The sequence below is a fragment of the Ctenopharyngodon idella genome, chromosome 5 (assembly GCF_019924925.1).
Source record: "Ctenopharyngodon idella isolate HZGC_01 chromosome 5, HZGC01, whole genome shotgun sequence".
NCBI classification, from domain to species: domain Eukaryota; kingdom Metazoa; phylum Chordata; class Actinopteri; order Cypriniformes; family Xenocyprididae; genus Ctenopharyngodon; species Ctenopharyngodon idella.
This window is the reverse complement of record NC_067224.1, coordinates 39,342,350-39,363,955: the sequence shown is the minus strand read 5'-3', so window position 1 is coordinate 39,363,955 and position 21,606 is coordinate 39,342,350. Positions and strand designations below refer to the sequence as shown.

The window sequence follows — 21,606 nt, the reverse complement described above, 5'->3', positions numbered from 1 at the left end:
TGGAACATTTTATTTTAATTGTACATTTTAATTAATTTTAATTGTACATTTTAATTCCAATGCTGCTTCACTGGTGTATATTTTTTACATTTTATTTGTTAGAGCAAAACATTCAATTCATAAAAGAAAAGACATGTTCAGTTTTTTTAACACATGACTTTATTTCTACAGAGGTCACTATATATACAATGTATAATATTCACTTTATATAATTCTCAAACAATGGAAAAAAAACATGTTTTTTTCTGAAAGGATCAATGACAAATAAAGATGTTCAAAGTGATGAAAACACATGCTAGATGAGTTGATCCACGCTTAGTCGTTGTCGTAGATGCACTCTGTAACATACAAGAGAAAGTAGAAAAATATAACTGCAGTAAAAGGATGTAAACTAAATACATATTCATCATCTGCGCCTGTGGAAGTTAAACCTTACCATCACCAACATCATCATAAACAGATCCGTCCCTTAGAGAGGAGGGGAAGTGAAACAGAAAAATATGAAGTTGTGGTCAACTGGTCAGCCAATGTATATGTTATCAAGAGCTATTCACAGGTGCGATAGAAACATACATTTTTACTTGCAAAAATATGCACCAGAATAGAAATAGAACTGAACAGGAAGACTGTACTTACTGCTCCAAATTAGCAGTAGACACATAGCCAACTGAAACAAAGAGAGAATCTTTTTAATAACAGTTTCCTCTTCTGCTGTAATGTGCATGTGCACGGCACAGGTATTATTTCCTCAACCAACTCACATTTCCCTTCGCTGTTACGGCCGATGATTTTGTCATCTACTGGGTGAACTATCACGTCAATCATTTCTCCGGGTTTTATCGGCAGGTCTTTACTACCAAACTTCTTTATAGACAGTGACTGGAGGATAGTAGCTTGATAAAGCACTTTGATTTCTGCATTATACTGTAAGAAGAGGCAAAAAAGGGTTAGCATACAGAGTCATTTCACTGACGGCTTCCACACCAGCAGTCAAAATAGCGTGTGTCTTACTTTAAACTTCTTCCTAAACTCCTTCTCCTCCTTCTCAAACTTTTTCTTTTTCTTTGGGTCCATCTCGTTTGTCTTGCTTGTTGAGCTGTACACTGGAATACTGCAGTAAACAAGAAAGAAGACAAACACAATTTTTTTACAAATGAGTGGAGCAAAACTCACTGACATCATTTTGAAGTTGGAAGGAAGCTGTTCAGAAAGGTTGCTAGGGCATTTTTGCTATTTTTATTGTTTAACGGGTGAAAATCTTAAGTCAGATAACTTAAAGTGATAGTCCCCCAAAAATGAAAATTCTGTCATCATTTACTCACCCTCAAGTTGTTCCAAACCTGTATGAATTTCTTTCTTCTGCTGAACCCAAAAGAAGGTATTTTGAAGAATTTGAGTAACCTAACAGTTGATGAGCCCCATTGACTTTCATGGTATGGAAAAAAAAAAAAAAAAAATACTATGGAAGTCAACTGCTTGGTTACCAACTTCAAAATATCTTCTTTTATGTTAAAGGGTTAGTTCACCCAAAACTGAAAATTCTGTCATTAATTACTCACCCTCATGTCGTTCTACACCCGTAAGACCTTGTTTCGAAGCAGTGGTTCGGAGCGTGTATCAAACTGCCAAAGTCACGTGAACTATTGAAATTTCGAAACGTTTCGAAACACTTATGACGTAATGAAGCCTCATTTACTGAAATCACGTGACTTTGGCAGTTTGATACACGCTCCAAACCACTGATTCGAAACAAAAGATTTGTAAAGCTTCGAAGCTTCATGAAGCAGTGTTTTGAAATCGCCCATCATTAGATATTGTTGAATAAAGTCGCTATTTTGTTTTTTTTGGCACACAAAAAGTATTCTCGTTGCTTCGTAACATTAAAGGGTTAGTTCACCCAAAAATGAAAATTCTGTCATTTATTACTCACCCTCATGTCGTTGCACACCCCTAAGCCCTTCATTCATCTTCGGAACACAAATTAAGATATTTTTGTTGAAATCCGATGGCTCAGTGAGGCCTGCATTCACAGCAATGACATTTCCTCTCTCAAGATCCATTGAGAGAATGGGGTTTGGAATGACATGAGGGTGAGTAATAAATGACATTATTTTCATTTTTGGATGAACTAACCACTTAAAGGAACACTACACTTTTTTTTGAAAATAGGCTCATTTTCCAACTCCCCTAGAGTTAAACAGTTGAGTTTTACCGTTTTCGAATCCATTCAGCCGATCTCCGGATCTGGTGGTACCACTTTTAGCATAGCTTAGCATAGTTCATTAAATCTGATTAGACCGTTAGCATCTCGTTAAAAAATGACCAAAGAGTTTCAATATTTTTCGATTTTCTAGGCCGATATGACTAGGAACTATACTGTCATTTCGGCGTAATGATCAAGGAACTTTGCTGCCGTACCATGGGTGCAGCAGGCGCAATGATATTACGTAGCGTCTGTGACCCCCTGCTTGCACAGGGAGCGTGCCTTGCAACCATGAAGACATGGTTGCGTAATATCATCAAAGTTCCTTGATTATTACGCTGGAATGACAGTATAGTTCCTAGTCATATCAGCCTAGAAAATCGCAACTTTTAATTTTCCTTTGGTCTTAGTACACGATGTAACTACAGAAGAGTCAAGTTTTAAATAGGAAAAATATTGAAACTCTTTGGTCATTTTTTAACGAGATGCTAACGGTCTAATCAGATTCAATGAACTATGCTAAGCTATGCTAAAAGTGGTACCGCCAGACCCAGAGATTGACTGAATGGATTCGAAAACGGTAAAACTCAACTGTTTAACTCTAGGGGAGTCGGAAAATGAGCCTATTTTCAAAAAAAGTGGAGTGTTCCTTTAAGGTTGGGCATTTGAAAGTGTTAATTATCTTGCTGTCAATAGAGGCCTCACTGAGCCATTGTTATTTTTTATTTTTTTCCAAAAATATCTTAATTTGTGTTCCGAAGATGATCGAAGGTCTTGCGGGTGTGAAACGAATGAGGGTGAGTAATGAATGAAAAATTTAAAGCAAAAGAGAGAAACTGGAAAAATAGCGTGTTCAAGTCATGTCGGAAAGAACGTATTTATGAGTTGTACTCACATGAACGCCACCACAAAGTCATAATTGCGAGTCGGAAGCTCGGGATTTTCTTTAAGTCCCAATGTTTACGAGTTGGGGATGTGTCAATGAGAAACATGGCAGACAAATACTTAGGTATTTAGAAGTGACATTGTCAGATTTCTTTTATTTACAACAAAATAAGCTACAGTAATTGCCTGCACAAAATGTGATAGCATTGCAATACAACTATAATATGCAACGCTAAAGTTTATAGTGGCTGGTTTCATAAATTAATTGAAAACATAAAAGCGCAAACACACCTGAGGCACATTCTTTGTTCTTCTTTTGGAATGAATGGAATGTATTTTTGTGTAGTTAATTCAGAGAAGGTACGCCGCCATCTTGCTTCGACAACAATGACTTGAACGCACATGACGTTTTATTTACAAGTTCCCAACTCATAAATATGGACTTCCTAAGAGGACTTGAATACACCAAAACTCAAAGATTCAGTGAAAATACGAATTTAAATTCTAGACCATGCAGGTCTTGAGGTAAAAGCCAAAGTGCAAAGTGTAAAGTCATTATCTTAAAGTGACCTTGCTGCCATTTCTCCTAAAATAACGTCGATGAAAATTTGTGTCCGCTGTTCTTCAGTTGTAACATGTATGAACTAACCTGTCAGGAGGAGGAGGTGGAGGGAAGTCTGTTGGATTCACATCATCATACGTATCATCAGTGGCATCTGATGGGCATAAACCAAAAACATCTTAGGGGTTTTTATCAAAAGTGAATTATAATGCATTCAAGACATACTTTTTTCGTACTTGCTTTGTTCATAGGTTTGTTCAGGGAATCAAACCTATGTTCTACTGTTTGAGCTACAGTATAGGGACACTCAATCATTATATGCAGTAGGAGTGAGCAATCGTTAAATTTGATACATTTCTAAATGTTAAATGGAATACAGTGCTATTAGATTATAAATATGTCTGTGTTTACACTAAATTAATATTATATTAATGTACAGTTAAAGTGAAGTATTACTCACCCACACCATTAAATTCAAGGGGGGGTGGAGGGGGGAAGCTGCAAAATGACAGAAAACTGGCAGTAAATCCACTACATATGTGACCCTGGACCACAAAACCAGTCATTAGTCACACGGGTATATTTGTAGCAATAGCCAACAATACACTGTATGGGTCAAAATTATCAATTTTTCTTTTTATGCCAAAAATCATTAGGATATTAAGTAAAGATCATGGTTCATGAAGATATTTTGTACATTTTCTACAATAAATATATCAAAAATGTATTTTTGTGAGTGGATATGCATTGCCAAGGACTTCATTTGGACAACTTTAAAGGCGATTTTCTCAATATTTTGATTTTTTTGCACCCTCAGATTCCAGATTTTCATATAGTTGTATCTCTGCCAAATATTGTCCTATCCTAACAAACCATACATCAATGGAAAGCTCCTTTATTCAGATGATGTATAAATCTCAATTTAAAAAAATTGATCCTTATGACTGGTTTTGTGGTCCAGAGTCACATATGCGCTTCATAAAGGTTAAAGGTGCTTTAAAATTTAAATTATATTTGTTTTATAAAAAAAGGACTTTAGACTGTCACCTATAAAAGTGAAAGCTGCACAGATTAGTTTTCTAATATAAAACAATTTACTCTTTTACTATAAATATAAATGACTATTCTTTTTTATTTTTACATTTATATAATACATCAACATTTATATACAAATATAGTATGTATAATATACATTTTAAACATTATTCAATATAAATTAAAAAAAAAAAAAAACATTTATTTATTATACATGCTCAAATCCCCAAATTCAGAAATACATACTGATTACATTAATTTACTTAATTTGGTTAATAATACTTTTATTCAGCAAGGATGCATTAAAATGATCAAAAGTGGCAGTAAATACATTTATAACGTTATAAAAGATTTCAAATAAATGCTCGATCAAATAATCCTGAAACAATTATTTAAAAATAATTCACAATATTACTGTTTTACTGAATTCTTGATCAAATTAATGCATAATATATATATACACAAACCAAATCAGTTTTTTATTTTCTTATTAAACTGATATTTATTACTAAATTTAGGGGTTTTCAATATGTAATCCATGAACATAATAACTGAACTGTAAAGGTCACATCTCATGTGAAGATGCACATATATAAACCTGTCAAGTCCACTCTATAGGTGCTATCAGGCAATTAAAATGTACCCTTGGTGCCCATTTAAGCACTATAAAAGTACTACAAAAGAGTATCAAAGTTAATTAAAAGAAAACTGAAAATTGCTGTCATTAACTGCTTAGATGCATATCACAGTTTTTGTCAAGTATTAAGTGCTTTTGAACATGAAAAATTAAATTACCTGAAATCAGCTTGAGTATCTTCTGCACACTCATAAATATCTTCATCACATTCAAATGCTGTCAGTAGTCACATGGCAAAATTGTGAACAAGGGGAAACATAAAAAAAAAAAAAGTCCTTTTACGCTTCCTTCACTTGACACTCAGTAAATGATTGCAATGTTATTTTCATTTATATTTATTAAATGTATAATGCAATTGCTTACCGTCTGGTAGACTGAAAAAAACAAAAAAACAGATGTTTTTTAGTTAAATATAAATCATAAATGAACCTCAAGTAATGTTAATAATCTGAATCAGTGTACTAGTTACTCTCTTACTTATTGACTTCATCACCTCCGCCCACATCATCGTACACCTCCTGTCCATCCTGTGTGTGTCTCACTTCACCACACACATCTAGAGTGTCAGGCTTCACAAAACCATCTACATGAAAAACACACCAACACAATAATAGCAGCTGAGACAAAGCAGGATGCCTCAGTCTAATACAGACTGAACATGTTCGGTTAAACAGGACATATCAGCATATACTTTGTATGTAAATCCAGTGCAGTGTAGCAGATTAACTCACAGTGGCCTTCAGTGTTCCTGGCAAGCCAATAGTCCTTTGGGTTGTCTGTTTTGCGCACAATTTCAATGGTCTCTCCCTGCTTCAGTGGAAGTTTGTTCTTCCCACCCTTGTGGTCCACTGTGGCCTTCACCGTGTCAACTACCTCAATCGTACCCTTGATCTATCAAAGCAGTAATGATGGAAAAGAGGTGCATCAATTTATGGCCAAGATCTTGTGCTGACAATGCAAGAGGTGAGCACTCTGTAAAGTCCCCTCCAGCACATCCCAAAGACTTTCAATGAATTTAAGGTTTGGACTCATGCCAATTCATGTGTAAAAATGATTTTTTATGCTCCTCACAACCATTCTTTCGCAATTTGAGCCTGATGAATCTTGGCTTTGTCATCCTGGAATATGGCCATGATGCGTCTTCCTACATGGTTGTTTAAGAAATGAAAAGCTACACAGAAGAACTGTTGCCAAACATTTATATACACATATACACTGCTCAAAAAAAATTAAAGGAACACTTTTTAATCAGAGAATAGCATCAAGTCAGTTAAACTCCTGGGATATTGATCTGGTCAGTTAAGTAGCAGAGGGGGTTGTTAATCAGTTTCAGCTGCTTTGGTATTAATGAAATTAACAACAGGTGCACTAGATGGGCAACAATGAGCCAACCCCCAAAACAGAAATGGTTTTACAGGTGGAGGCCACTGACATTTTTTTTCCCCTACTCATCTTTTCTGACCGTTTTTCACTAGTTTTGCATTTGGCTAGGGTCAGTGTCACTACATCAATATGTGCCATTGCCAGAAGGTTTGTTGTGTCTCCCAGCACAGTCTCAAGAGCATGGAGGAGATTACAGGCAGTTACTCTAGGAGAGCTGGACAGGGCCGTAGAATGTCCTTAACCCATCAGCAGGACCGGTATCTGCTCCTTTGTGCAAGGAGGAACAGGATGAGCACTGCCAGAGCCCTACAAAATGACCTCCAGCAGGCCACTGGTGTGAATGTCTCTGACCAAACAATCAGAAACAGACTTCATGAGGGTGGCCTGAGGGCTCGACATCCTCTAGTGGGTCCTGTGCTCACTGCCCGGCACCGTGGAGCTCGATTGGCATTTGCCATTGAACACCAGAATGGGCAGGTCCGCTACTGGCACCCTGTGCTTTTCACAGATGAGAGCAGGTTCACCCTGAGCATGTGACAGACGTGAAAGGGTCTGGAGAAGCCGTGGAGAACGTTATGCTGCCTGTAACATCGTTCAGCATGACCGGTTTGGTGGTGGGTCAGTGATGGTCTGGGGAGGCATGTCCATGGATGGAAGCACAGATCTCTACAGGCTAGACAATGGCACACTGACAGCTATTAGGTATCGGGATGAAATCCTTGGACCCATTGTCAGACCCCACGCTGGTGCAGTGGGTCCTGGGTTCCTCCTGATGCACGACAATGCCTGGCCTCATATGGTGAGAGCATGCAAGCAGTTCCTGGAGGATGAAGGAATTGATACCATTGAATGGCCCCCACACTCGCCTGACCTAAATCCAATAAAACACCTCTGGGACATTATGTTTTGGTCCATCCTAAGCTGCCAGGTTGCACCTCAGACGGTCCAGGAGCTCAGTGATGCCCTGGTCCAGATCTGGGAGGAAATACCCCAGGACACCATCTGTTGTCTCATTAGGAGCTGCCCCGACGTTGTCAGGCATGCATACAAGCACGTGGGGGCCATACAAACTACTGAGTACCATTTTGAGTTGCTGCAATGAAATTTCAGCAAAATGGACTAGTCCGCTGCATCATTTTTTCACTTTGATTTTCGGGGTGTCTTTAAATTCAGTCCTCTGTAGGTTGATAATTTTCATTTCCATCAAACGATGTGGCATCCTTTCGTTCCTAACACATTACCCAGTCCATATCAGTATAGATATCCAGCATGATATTTTTCCCCATTGAGATCTGATGTGTTTTCAAAGTGTTCCTTTAATTTTTTTGAGCAGTGTATATACATTCATGTGATCCTTGGCAGGTCATACAATATGGAAAATAAAACCTCAGATGAACTACATGTGACATATCACACCGTGTTATTATATATTTAAAAAAAAAAACTAGGCTAAAATGGAAAAGCCATGGGTGACAAACTAAGGACACCCTTATTGTTTCCATAGGAATTAAGAGGGTAAGTAGCAGTCAGGCACTGCTAATCAAAGACCTTTAAATAATCAATCATCAGCAAGTGTGATCACCTCTATAAAAGCTGAAGTTCTGGCAGTTTGCTGAGAGAAGCAATTGTTGATGCCATCAATCTGAGAAAGGTTATACGGCCATTTCCAAACAATTTGCACTCTGTCATTATACAGTGTAGAAGATTATTCAAAAGTGGAAGACATTCAAAACAGACACCAATCTGCTGTACATCCCAGCAAATTCACCCAAGGATCAGACCGTGTAATGCTCAGAGAATTTGCAGACAAAACAAGAACTACACCTACAGGCCACAGTTAACATGTTAAATGTTAAAGTTCATGAGAGTATGATTAGAAAGACGGGACAAGTATGGCATGTTTGGAAGAGTTGCCAGGAGAAAGCCTCTTATCTCTATAAAGAACATGGCAGCACGGCTTAGGTTTGCAAAGTTGCATCTCAATAAACCACAAGATTTCTGGAACAATGTCCTTTGGATAGATGAGACCAAAGTGGAGATGTTTGGCCATAATGCACAGTGCCAAGTTAGGCAATGACTAAACACAGCATATCCGAAAAAAACACCTTGTCAAAAAAGTCAAGCATGCTGGCTGATGATTTGGGCTTGTTTTGTAACAACAGAATGGCTGAAAAAGAAAAGAATAAACATGTTTCATTGGCCCAGTGAAAGTCCAGACCACATCCTGACTGAAATGCTGTGGCAAGAGCTGTGCGTAGACAAATTCACACAAACCTCAATGAACTGGAGCAACATTGTAAAGAAGAATGGGCCAAAATTACACCAGAATGATGTGAGAGACTAATAAAATCATACAGAAAATGATTACTTCAAGTTATTGCTGCTAAAAGTGGATCTACAAGCAATTGAATCATAGGGTGTCCTCAGTTTGTCACCCATGGCTTTTCAATCTTGGCTTTATTTATTTATTATCCTGCTGAAAGAGGCCACAGCCACAAGGGAATACTGTTTCCATGAAAGGGTGTACATGGTCTGCAACAGTGCTTAGGTACGTGGTACATGTCAAAGTAACATCCACATAGATGGTAGGACCCAAGGTTTCCCAGCAGAACACTGCCCAAAGCATCACACTGCTTCTGCCAGCTTGCCTTCTTCCCATAATGCATCCTGGTGCCATGTGTTCCCCAGGTAAGTGACACACACACCAGGCCATCCACGTGATGTAAAAGAAAATGTGATTCATCAGACCAGGCCACCTGCTCCGTGGTCCAGTTCTGATGCTCACGTGCCCACTGTTGGCCTTTCGGCGGTGGACAAGGGTCAGCATGGGCACCCTGACTGGTCTGCAGCTATGCAGCCCCATACGCAACAAACTGTGATGCACTGTGTATTCTGACACCTTTCTATCAGAACCAGCATTAACTTCTTGAGCAATTTGAGCTACAGTAGCTCGTCTGTTGGATCGGACCACACGGGCCAGCCTTCGCTCCCCACGTGCATCAATGAGCCTTGGCCGCCCATTGGCCGCCAGTTCACCATTGTTCCTTCCTTGGACCACTTTTGACAGATACTGACCACTGCAGACCGGGAACACCCCACAAGAGCTGCACCTGTCAGTGGTCATAATGGTATGCCTGATTGGTGTTTGTGTGTGTGTATATCTATATATATATAATGTATATTCATGACAATTAAGCACAATTTCCATCGACAAATTCTAATTTCTGTAATATAACGATATTTGATTTTTTTAAATCAGCATGAACCAAATTATTTATATCATCAGCAAATACTCCTATGATCATGGAGAAAGGTTTTGAGATTCATGAAAATGAAATGAAAATAAAAACCCCTAACTGCAACATAATATCAAAACAGAGATATTCAGCATTAAGCTGTTTGTAATCACTTTAAACTTTTTCCTGGCCTCCTGCTGCCTTTTCTCTCTCTCTTTCTTCTCTTTCTTCTCCTGCTCCAAGCGTTTCTTCTCTTCTTTTTCAAGCTTTTTCTTGAGTTCTTTTGATTCTTTTGTCGTCTTTTCCTCCTTCGTTTCTTTGTTGTTTTCTGGCCTGTGTAGAGGAGAGTTTTCCATTAGCAGAGTTTTGAGCAAGTATTTTTTTCTTTTATCTTTTTTGGTAATCATATTAAAATTTAAGAGCAACTGATTTGCAGCCTTTGCAAAAGACTAACTACATTTCCTGAAGAAAATGTGAGTGGCATTTGCCTGTGCAGAACTTGCTATTATGATGGGTGCTGGTTCACAAGTTAGTTGAAAATTACTCAGTAAAGTAACGGTGAAGGACGAGCAAAGTTTAAAATCAATGTGAAATAAACACTTACAATTCTTATTTGTAATGAAATATCACAGTATTTATTATAAATGGTTTATCCCTGCACATCGTTTTTTTAATCCATGTGTCCTTGTAATCTTTAATCAAAATATCTTCCCCTCCCTCTTGCAGCGACATCTCTTCTTTTCTCTGATGACGCGTTTACTGGTACGAGGGTGGGACAACCTGTCACTCACATGAGATCCACCAATAGCAAACCACAACCATCCAATCAATTCCCCATGGACAAAATCAAGTTCCGTCCTACATTTTTTCTTGTTCGAGAAACCATTTCACTTGGATATACGTCAAAATAGGGAAGACAAACTTCCATTTCATGCTGTTTTTAAAGAGGACTTATTATGCTATTTTACATTTTACAACTTTCTTTAATGTGTAATGTTGCTGTTTGAGTGTGAAAAAGGTCTGCAAAGTTACAAAGCACAAAGTTCCTCCAGCAGGAGTTATTCTCTATATCAGTAAAAACTGATTCTGAACTCCCTGAAATGCCTCTATTATAGCCTTGAGTTTTCTCCCAGGAACGAACACGACAATATTCCTCATTTAAATAATTGCCGCTCAAGGCATAGGCAAAATAAAGGGGTGGAGCCTGGTTGAATTAGTAGTGTGTTGAAATTCCTGGTTATGGTAAGGGGCGTGACTTGACTTGCTCAAAGTGGTTGACCAATCACAAAACACTGGTCCAGCTGACCAATCAGAGCACAATGCGCTTTGCTGAAGGAGGGGCTTCATAGAGACAGGAACTAAACAGAGCGTTACTGACAGACTGGAAAAAGAGGTGCTGCAACTATGTAAGAAATGTGAAAAATAATGTGTTTTTTGAACATTCAAGCATGAAAACCTATTCTAGCAGACCCTAAAAACAAAATCAAGACTTTGTACAATGGCATATTATGAACTAAAGTCTTTAATACTTTGGTTCAGGGGTTTGCTCAAATCGCTAATTCTAAGTTTGAGTAATAATAATTATTGTCTTAGCAAGCACAATTAAATAAGAGCTCTCACCAGTTGTGGTCAAGATCCTCGTACATCTCCTCATCCGACTCCTACACAAGAAACAAACAGCAACAGTAAAAGTTACTGCATGACCACAGAAATGAACTAATCTTAAAAATTCAGTGTTTTATGTTCACTATCATTTTCTTCAGTCTGATATGTCTCGTCTTGTTAATGCCCCATTTCCTTTTGCAGACTATTTTTACCAAGTGTTTTAGAAGCGCTATGTTGATGTGCTATTTAAAACAGCTCTATAAGAGATGTCAGCTTGTTCAAGCAAACACAATGAACATTTCATCTTTACCTCAGGGTCATTGCTGCTTTTACCTAAAACAGAAAAAAGAAGTTTATACAGACTTATACAGACAATTGGCATTAATAATGGAGTAAGTATAATTGCATGTGATCTTTCTTTAAAATAAGGTCAATATCTTTGATATTTTGTAATCTAATGCAGACATTAATTCAGACATTAAGTAGCCAAACATTACTTGGGGTCACTGTATGTATCAAGCTATAATTTGAAACTCATTTATATAACTTCTCTGTAAACAGCAGGTATAATGACATATGAAGACCTAGTGAAGTCTGTGTCCTGTTCATCACGGTGTCCGTATCGTCATAATAATCCTCCTGAAGAGTCGGATCCCTGTTCACAACAGAACAAACACAGTAGTAAATACAAGCTTACTTTTGAATTGCTGCTTCACATCTTTGTCTTAATGATAATACATGCAATTGCACTATTGCATTCCCTCACAAAGAGTACTGTGGTGGTACCATGAAAATACAATGAAATATGAACTCTAACTATGAGTCCATAACTACCATTTTCATGTATCAGTATTTAAATGCCAAGGAAACACACACACAACAAATTGGTGTAGGATTTACTTTGAAACAATTTTCAACTCAGAAATTGCTAGTAAATTTCACAAATAACTACAAACAAGTAAGAGTGAATTAAATGTGAAATTTTGAAGTAGAAAGACTGAAATAGTACTTTCTAGTAAAACATACTCCAATAAGCTTTGTTTTATTTACAACTTTGAAAAATCCTTTTTTACAGTGTACTTCACTACTAAACCCCCATGGTATTACTATAGTACAATGTCCCAAGTAATTAATTAATTAATTAATTAATTAATTAATATGTTAAATTAGGGCTGTCAAATCGATTAATTGCGATTAATTGCATCTAACATAAAAGTTTGTGTTTATATAAACTTTTATGTTAGATGTGATTAATTGATTTTTTTTTTTTCTTGTGTACATTAAAATTCACTTTATTTTTATTGTATTGTGATGTAGTATGTATTTCCAGAATAGTTTTTGATATTTCAGCACTCACATCAAAGGGGGAGCTGGTGGAAATGTGATGTCTGGCGGTGGGGGTGGAGGCATAGATGTGTTCAACAGGCGTTCAGGTGGCGGTGGGGGTGGGAGGGGGAAAACTTCAGGATCAACCTCAGGATTGTTGGTGTTGGATACTGATGAACCTGCAGATGGAAACAAAACATGAAATGACAAAAGCGAAACAGTTAGACACTTAATCGTGCACAAGTGTGTAAATGTAATCACTTTTTTTTTTTTAAACTAAAAATTATAATTCACAGTTCAGGGAAATGGGTTTTGGATGTTTAGACAAGAATATGGTAGGCCCAAAAAGTATTGGAACACTTAATTCACACTTTATGAATCCATTATATTTGACGACAACACGGTCACCGTGATTTTGCCAAGACATGTTTCTGGGTCAACATATTTTGTTGATGCTGGAACAACATTCCTGTCCAAAAATTTTGTCCTAACCCTATCCCTCCCCCTAAACCTAACCCAACCCATAAGTTATCCCTAAAATCAGAGGGAAATGATAGGTGAATAACACTGATGTAGAAGCACCTAACCCTGGATTTAAGCCTAAACTTGACAGAAACTGTAAACTTGTCCCTCAAATCTGATTGGTTGATTTGAATGTTGTTCCAGAATCAACAAAGATGTTGATCCAGCAACTTGTTATACTTAGTGAAATCACGTTAACCATAATGACACATAAAACAACAATAACTAGGAAAAATGTGCCTAAAAATCCTGAATGGTCCTACTAAAGGATTCAATTTCAAGTTGTTTATTTTTATTTATTATTATTATTATTATAGCATCTTAAAATAATTTTAAACTTTTTTGTGGAATGTATTATTTTTTTGACACTTGTTTTAAAATTTTACGCAATGATATTTAGACATTTTTACGTGATTTGAACTAAAGTTCAAGATTTTGGGGTCAGTACATTTTTTCTTCTTTTATTCTGCAAGAAACACAATAAATTGATCAAAAGTGACAGCAAAGACTTTTATAATGTTACATATGATTTCTATTTCAAATAAATGCTGTTCTTTTGTACTTTCTTAAGACTCCTGATAAAAAAATGTATCAACATTGATAATAATAAGAAATGTTTCTTGAGCAGCAAATCAGCATATTAGAATGATTTCTGAAGGATCATGTGACACTGAAGACGGAGTAATGATTCAGATTTGTGTAACAGGAATAAAGTAATTTTTTAAAAATATATTCAAATAGAATCGTTCTTTTTAATTGTAATATTTCACAATATAACTGTTTTTACAGTAATTTTATTTGAATAAATGAAGTCTTGATGACAAACATAAGAGACTTTTCACAAAACATTAAAAAAATCTTACTGACCCCAAACTCTTCAAGAGTTGTGCCCAAAATCTTATTGACACCACTGTATTTTGGTTGTGTACTCACATAATTCCAGACATTTAAAAAGAATGAACCCATACATGGTGAATGTGAATGAAAACACCCCAGATTAAGCTTTATCATGGACATCCATGTCTTACCATTCCCTCTGAACTTGTTGAGGTTAACATGTGGAGGTCTCTTTGGTTTGGCAGGACACTTTCCTAAAGCAAACACACTGGGGAGAAGCTTCTTTTTCGGCACTGACAAATCATCAGTAGCAGTTCCAGGTGCTGCAGAGATGTCTTTATGGAGAACAGGTTTCTGCATAACAGGTGGTTTGGCAGGACTCCAGGGTTTGGCTCCGGCAGTGGGAGCTTGTGTATACGAGTTCTCCTGTTGTCCTCTACTGGGCAGCTTCGCTCCAACAGCATCACTTCTCGAGTCAACATTGGCCTTGTTGTTAGAAAGTGGAGGATTGATTCTAGTCTCCAAAGAGTTGACTGTGAAGTTGGGTTTGACCATGAGTGGTTTAGGAGTAGGCCTGGAGCCTGCGCCCTTATTCATGACCACAGGTCTGAGTTTCACCGCCAACAGTGGATTCTGGTCATCAGTCCTGCTGCTGCTGAACTGATTGCTCTGATTAGGTTGGGAAAACATACCTTCACCAACCGGTGAGTTAAAGTGAGACATCAGAGCTTGTACATTAGTGGCAGTGGCCTAAAAAAAGTCAAATAGAAAAGAAACATTGGTAACACTGTACAATAAGGTCTCATTTGTTAACATTAGTTAAAGGGGTCATATAAATGTCACTTTTACAAGATTTAAAATAAGTCTCTGATGTCCCCAGAGTGTGTATGTGAAGCGTTAGCTCAAAATACCCCAAAGATCATTTTTTATAGCATGTTAAATTTGTCACTTTTTGAGGGTGAGCAAAAACGCTCCGTTTGTGTGTGTGTGTGTGTCCCTTTAAATGCAAATGAGCTTCTGCTCTCAAGAAGAGGGCGGAGTTTCAAGAGCTCCTGTTAGCAGCGCCGATTACCTCATGCAGACTCACTGAAAATGTCAGAAACTGTTTCAAACCGGAGTCGAACAATGATGGAGAGACTCAAGAAGAAGTGACAACATGTAGAATATAACAGGGCATTTCTGAATGGTTAGTTGATGAATTTATGTAGCTGATGTGGAGTTAACTATCTTAAAGTCGTTAATTAGCATATTCTGTCATGATAATCTATAAATCGCTCGTGTGGGAACTGTTGTAAGATCCTACAGAGTCAGAGAATATATGGCTGCATGAAGATAGAACAGGTATAGTTTAGTTTAATTACGGTTATAACTTATGTTGTCATCTTGCTTTTATGACATCCTATTGCATTTGTGTTACGTTCTGTATTAAAATAACATGTCCTCACCTTTTTGTTGCTGTTCTCGGGGGCAGGGTTTATGTAAATTTTAGGGTTAGTGATGTCACTAACCCGAGTTGTAGTCCTTAACGAATTCTTTAAAAGAAAATATCTCCCTTTGCATTGAACTTTGAGCGTTGTAAATTTGCATATGTAGATAACTAACATGTTAATGTCACAGTGCATTAATGTTAAATATAACTACTTATTTTAAATATTAGTAAATGTAGAAATTAACATTAAAACTAATAAATGCTGTAGAAGTATTGTTTATAGTTAAAGTAACTTTTCTAAAGTGACCTAAAAAAAAAAAAAGTCAAATACAAAACAAAGACTAGCAACACCTTACAATAAGGTCTCGTTATTAGTTAACAGGAACTAACATCGAGCAATTTATTTTTACAGCATTTATTATCAACTTACGGAAAAAAATGTAACTGGCGCTGCGTTCGTTCCGTAAGTTGAATAGGGAAGGCGTAGGACATACAGCGTAAGCTTTTTGGAGAATACAGAAATGCGGTTTTGGCGGAGGCACTTAGAAGGCGAACGTTTGATTATATAAAGCATATACAGTTGTATTTTTTTTCGAAAATGACCGATCGTTTCGCTAGATAAGACCCTTATTCATCGTCTGGTATCGTTTAAAGCCCTTTGAAGCTGCAATGAAACTGTCATTTGGACCTTGAACCGTTTGGTGTCCATTGAAGTCCATTATATGGAGAAAAATCCTGGAATGTTTTCATCAAAAACCTTAATTTTTTTCGACTGAAGAAAGAAAGACATGGACATCTTGGATGACATGAGGGGTGAGTAAATTATCAGCAAAAGTTTATTTAAAAGTGAAATAATCCTTTAATAAAATTATGATGGTTCATTGTTCATGTTAGTCCGCAGTGCATTAACTAATGTTAACAGATAATTAACTAAGATTAATAAATGCTGTAAAAGTATTGTTTATCGTTAAAGCAACTTTTCTAAAGTGACCTAAAAGAAGTCAAATATAAAAGAGAAATATGTAACACTTTACAATAAGGTTTCATTTGTTAACATTACTTAATGCAACACAAACTAACACAAAATACATTCTCAGAAAAAAAAAGGTACAATAGCTGTGACTGGGGCAGTACCCTTTCAAAAGGTACACCTTTGCACCTTATTTACCCCTAAATGGTGCATATTAGTATCATAAAGTGACATATTAGTACCTAAATGGTACACAGGGCCTCTGCGATTTCAACCAAGGGGGACACCTATGGAAACCTGATTCTTTCTCAAAACAAACAATAATTTTAGGTAAAAAGGTAATTTTGAGATTAAATTAAAATATGTAAATGCTGCAATTGTGAGATAAAAAGTAAAAACTGTGTGAGAATTATGAGATAAAGTCTCAGTTGTAAGAAATAGTGTTGCAATTGTAAGAAACAGCCATACATATTTATTTATTGATATTTTTCACTCAGAGGTCAAAACAGGCTTCCATAGGGACCCGAGGGATAAGAGAACAGTGACCAGTTGCATAGACTAGTCATAGACTAGTCTTACAAGTTAATTATCTGTTTTCTTTAAGACCAGTCATACTGTAACTTTGGGTCTACACCTGGTCACTTGGCACATAAATGCGTCTCCACAAAATCCGATCTTCAATTCCTGCGCTATATGCAAATTTAGCGGAGTTAAAATTGACGAAAGCAAGAGATATGCACTGCATTTTATTTATCATCAGTTAATTTCAGTATCGAAGACCGCAATAGGAGAGAGAGCAGCATCAGCACTGGTAAGATAATTTAGTCTCAATAATTTTAATGAAGATTGTTGTATGATAAGCATCTGCGACACCAACTTTCCATTTCATTTGTGGCGGTCTGTGTGTCTGGTAGCTGAAGAGATACTCAGCTCGTCTGTGACGATGCTGCAATAGCACCGTCATATCTGGCCATAATGTCATATAACATGCTCTCACACATTTATTTTTTTACTATTTTGGGAGGAGTAAAATGTGGTTTCAACAACCAGATGCATTCACACTTATCCAGTTTTGGTAGTATTGCGTCTCAAACCACCTCCTGAAGGCATGTATCTTTTCACAATCCGATAGCTATTCGATCAGAGAAAATGCATGAAGTGACTAGGTGTAAACAGGCCCTTTAAGTCAGATACATAAAAAAGTAGATCAGTCTAATTTGAATCCCACCCAACACTCTTAAAAATAAAGGTTTCAAAAGGGGGTTTTCACAGTGGTGTCATGGAAGAACCATGTTTGTTTCCCCAAAGAACCTTTCAGTGGGCTGGATTCACAAAACATACTTAAAGGGACAGTTCACCCAAAAATTAAAATTCTGTCATCATTTACTCACCCTCATGTTGTTCCAAACCTGTAAGACCTTCATCCATCTTCAGAACACAAATTAAGATCTTTTTGATGAAATCTGAGAACTTTCTGTCCTTCCACTGACAGCTACACAACTACCACCTTTGACGCTTCAAAAAGCTCATAAAGAGATCGTAAAACGAATCCATATGAATTGAGCGGTTTAGTCCAAATTTTCTAAAGAGACTTGATCGCTTTTTATGATGAACAGATATAAACATTCATCAACTCACACATCAATTGTGGTAAACGGAAGCTCAAGCATGTTTGCTTGACGTGCGAGAACCAATGAGGTTAATTCTTGAGTGTTACACGTCACGTTTGAGCTCCGCAAGAACCAATGAGGTTCATTCTCGTGTTACGCAGCACGTTTGAGCTTCAGCAAGAACCAATGAGGTTCATTCTCATGTTACACAGCACGTTTGAGCTTCAGCAAGAACCAATGAGATTCATTCTCATGTTACGCAGCACGTTTGAGCTTCAGCAAGAACCAATGAGGTTCATTCTCGAGTGTTACGCAGCACGTTTGAGCTTCAGCAAGAACCAATGAGGTTCATTCTCATGTTACGCAGCACGTTTAAAGGAACACTCCACTTTTTTTGAAGATAGGCTCATTTTCCAACTCCCCTAGAGTTAAACAGTTGAGTTTTGCCGTTTTCGAATCCATTCAGCCGATCTCCGGGTCTGGCGGTACCACTTTTAGCATAGCTTAGCATAGTTCATTGAATCTGATTAGACCGTTAGCATCTCGTTAAAAAATGACCAAAGAGTTTCAATATTTTTCCTATTTAAAACTTGACTCTTCTGTAGTTACATCGTGTACTAATACCGACGGAAAATGAAAAGTTGTGATTTTCTAGGCCGATATGACTAGGAACTATACTCTCATTCCGGCGTAATGATCAAGGAACTTTGCTGCCGTACCATGGCTGCAGCAGGCTCAATGATATTACGCAGCGTCTGTGACCCCCTGCTTGCACAGGGAGCGTGCCTTGCAACCATGGAGACATTTGTGAGAGACGCTGCGTAATATCATTGCGCCTGCTGTAGCCATGGTACGGCAGCAAAGTTCCTACAGAACTACAGAAGTGTCAAGTTTTAAATAGGAAAAATATTGAAACTCTTTAGACCAATAGCATCTCGTTAAAAAATGACCAATCAGATTCAATGAACTATGCTAAGCTATGCTAAAAGTGGTACCGCCAGACCCGGAGATCGGCTAAATGGATTCGAGAACGGTAAAACTCAACTGTTTAACTCTAGGGGAGTTGGAAAATGAGCCTATTTTCAAAAAAAGTTGAGTGTTCCTTTAAGCTTCTGCAAGAACCAATGAGGTTCATTCTCGTGTGTTACGTTTGAACTTCGTTAAGAACCAATGAGGTTTGTTCTCACATGTCAAGCAGGTTCGGTTGAGCTTCTGTTTATGTTTGCTGATCAATGTTTAATGTGAATATAAAAAAAAAAAAAAAAAAATCATTTAAAGTGATCGAGTCTCTTCAGAAAATTTGGACTAAACTGCTCAATTCATATGGATTAATTTTACGATCTTTTTATGAACTTTTTAAAAAGTGTCAAAGTGGTAATTGTGTAGCTGTCTATGGAGGGACAGAAAGCTCTCAGATTTCAGCAAAAACATCTTAATTTGTGTTGCGAAGATGAATGAAGGTCTTACGGGTTCGGAACGAAATTAGTGTGAGTAATTAATGACAGAATTTTCATTTTTGGGTGAACTATCCCTTTAAGAAAAAAAGTTTTGAATTTTTCTTACCATCGTTCTTAAGACAAAACTTAAGTTTTCAAATTCTTGAAAAGAATGTTATAAACAATTATTTGTAAATAACTTCTTAAAGTTATATCTTAAGAATGTTCTTAACTTCATTCTAAAGAAGATTTTATAAGGAAAAAATTGTTTTTTTAAGAACTGGGACAACATCCTAGCATTGTGATAGCGAGTTCTGCAAAGTCGACAACTCATTTTCTCCAGAAAATAATAAAATGTATTTATTACAATAATCACTAATATTATAATTAATGCAGCAATATGCAAACCTCCTTAAGCAGGCTACAGTTAAAAACTTTCTTAACATTTAAAAAAGCTGTGAAAACAACTGTAAATTCACACCTTTCGGGTCCCGCCTTTACACTAGTCACTCTTTACATTCACAAGCGTGAAAAACACTGAGTTTTTTCAGAACTCCATCTGCTTCTTCAAAATGCAGCTACATGATCAATACTATTGTATTCTTATCATAAAACTAGTAATCAATTGTAATAAGAAACATAACAAAATCCTCAAGCATAAAGGCATCTGCTCTAATCTGCTGCATTAACACAAATATAATCAAGATAATCAAGACCTAAACTGAAAAATCAAAATAAAAGACACTCATTTAAATGAAGCAGCGATATTTCTCTGCAAACTCACCTAGCCAGCACATAAGTGTGTGTAGGAGTGCAGTGGCTCCGAAACTAGTGAGAATCACAAATGCACCCAAAGGAAATGCACATTTATATTACTTTAATAAGGAAGAGGTGTAACCAGGGTTTCGCTATCAAGCATCACAGCCCTGATCTGGGGTCAGGTTTAATATTGTCTCAAAACCACAGTTTCATTCATTGGACAGACATTTAGAGCGAAAAAAACAAAACAAACTCTGGTCAGTTAAATGTCAAATGATATGATCACTGTTCTAATACGAGCATAAATAATAACATTAATAGTCTTTAGGCGAGCAGCAGGTCAGCCGTCTAATTCAAAAAGCCACACAAGTGTTTCACAAATATCACTGTTAGAGTAAACAAGTAGGACTCACCATAATGATGACTGGAACAACTACCACTAGGTTATTAGTTTGTCTGTAGAGTCTTCTTAAGGAGTGTGGTTGAAAATACAGGAGAAGAACTGATGACTAAACAAACTTTTGCCACAACTTTTTTTCTTCCTCCTAAATGGCTTAAACGTTTGAGCAAAACACTAAATCACTGAGAGAGAAACATGTATTTATAGGGCAAAAAGAACTTCAATAATTTAATGTCACTTCAGTTACAATCAGATATAACAATGCATAATATAAACGTTAAACAAAACCTTAAAAAATGTCATTTAACTGTGATACTGAATAAGGAAGAGGAGTGCGTGTATGAAACAGTCAATGGAAACAAAACAAAGGAAAATGAATATGTAATCAGTGGCCTTAAAGGTATAGTTCACCCAGAAATGAAAATTATTTAAATGAATTTAAATGAAATTTACTCACCCTTAAGCCATCCTATGTGTATATGACTATCTTCTTTCAGCCAAACACAATCAGAGTTATATTAAAAAATATCCTGGCTCTTCCAAGCTTTATAATGGGAGTGAATGGCACTCAAGATTTTGAAGCCCCAAAAAGTGCATTCATCCATCATAAAAGTAATCCATACGGCTCCAGAGGGTTAATAAAGGCCTTCTGGAGCGAAGCCATGCGTTTTTGTAAGAAAAATATCCTTATTTATAACTTAATCACTGGCTTCTGGTTCATCCATGCATTCAAGAGAGGGACGAGTTCCAGTGTATAATGTAGGATGCAGG

At 36.9% G+C, this 21,606-nt stretch overlaps 1 protein-coding gene across 1 annotated transcript; it reads right to left on the bottom strand.

Moving 5' to 3' along the window:
- Positions 1-44: 44 nt before the first annotated feature.
- Positions 45-21,467, bottom strand: LOC127512242 (FYN-binding protein 1). The gene is made up of 17 exons (XM_051892964.1): positions 20,849-21,467; positions 14,423-14,981; positions 12,904-13,051; positions 12,131-12,201; positions 11,857-11,879; positions 11,562-11,602; positions 10,115-10,274; positions 6,054-6,213; positions 5,804-5,905; positions 5,481-5,544; positions 4,111-4,148; positions 3,738-3,804; positions 1,012-1,111; positions 762-924; positions 637-667; positions 437-468; positions 45-338 (listed from the first exon to the last, which is right to left on the bottom strand). Exons 1-17 carry the CDS (start codon positions 20,849-20,851, stop codon positions 316-318), a joined length of 1,785 nt encoding a protein of 594 aa, XP_051748924.1. The 5' UTR covers positions 20,852-21,467; the 3' UTR covers positions 45-315.
- Between the last annotated feature and the right edge of the window lie 139 nt (positions 21,468-21,606).

Excerpts from the sequence above, each read along its gene's own strand:
- LOC127512242 (XM_051892964.1), bottom strand. Across the intron at positions 12,202-12,903 it reads CCACCAGCTCCCCCTTTGAT|GGATCCGACTCTTCAGGAGG; the intron begins GTGAGTGCTGAA and ends TGTTGTGAACAG. Across the intron at positions 11,603-11,856 it reads AAAGCAGCAATGACCCTGAG|GAGTCGGATGAGGAGATGTA; the intron begins GTAAAGATGAAA and ends TTTCTTGTGTAG.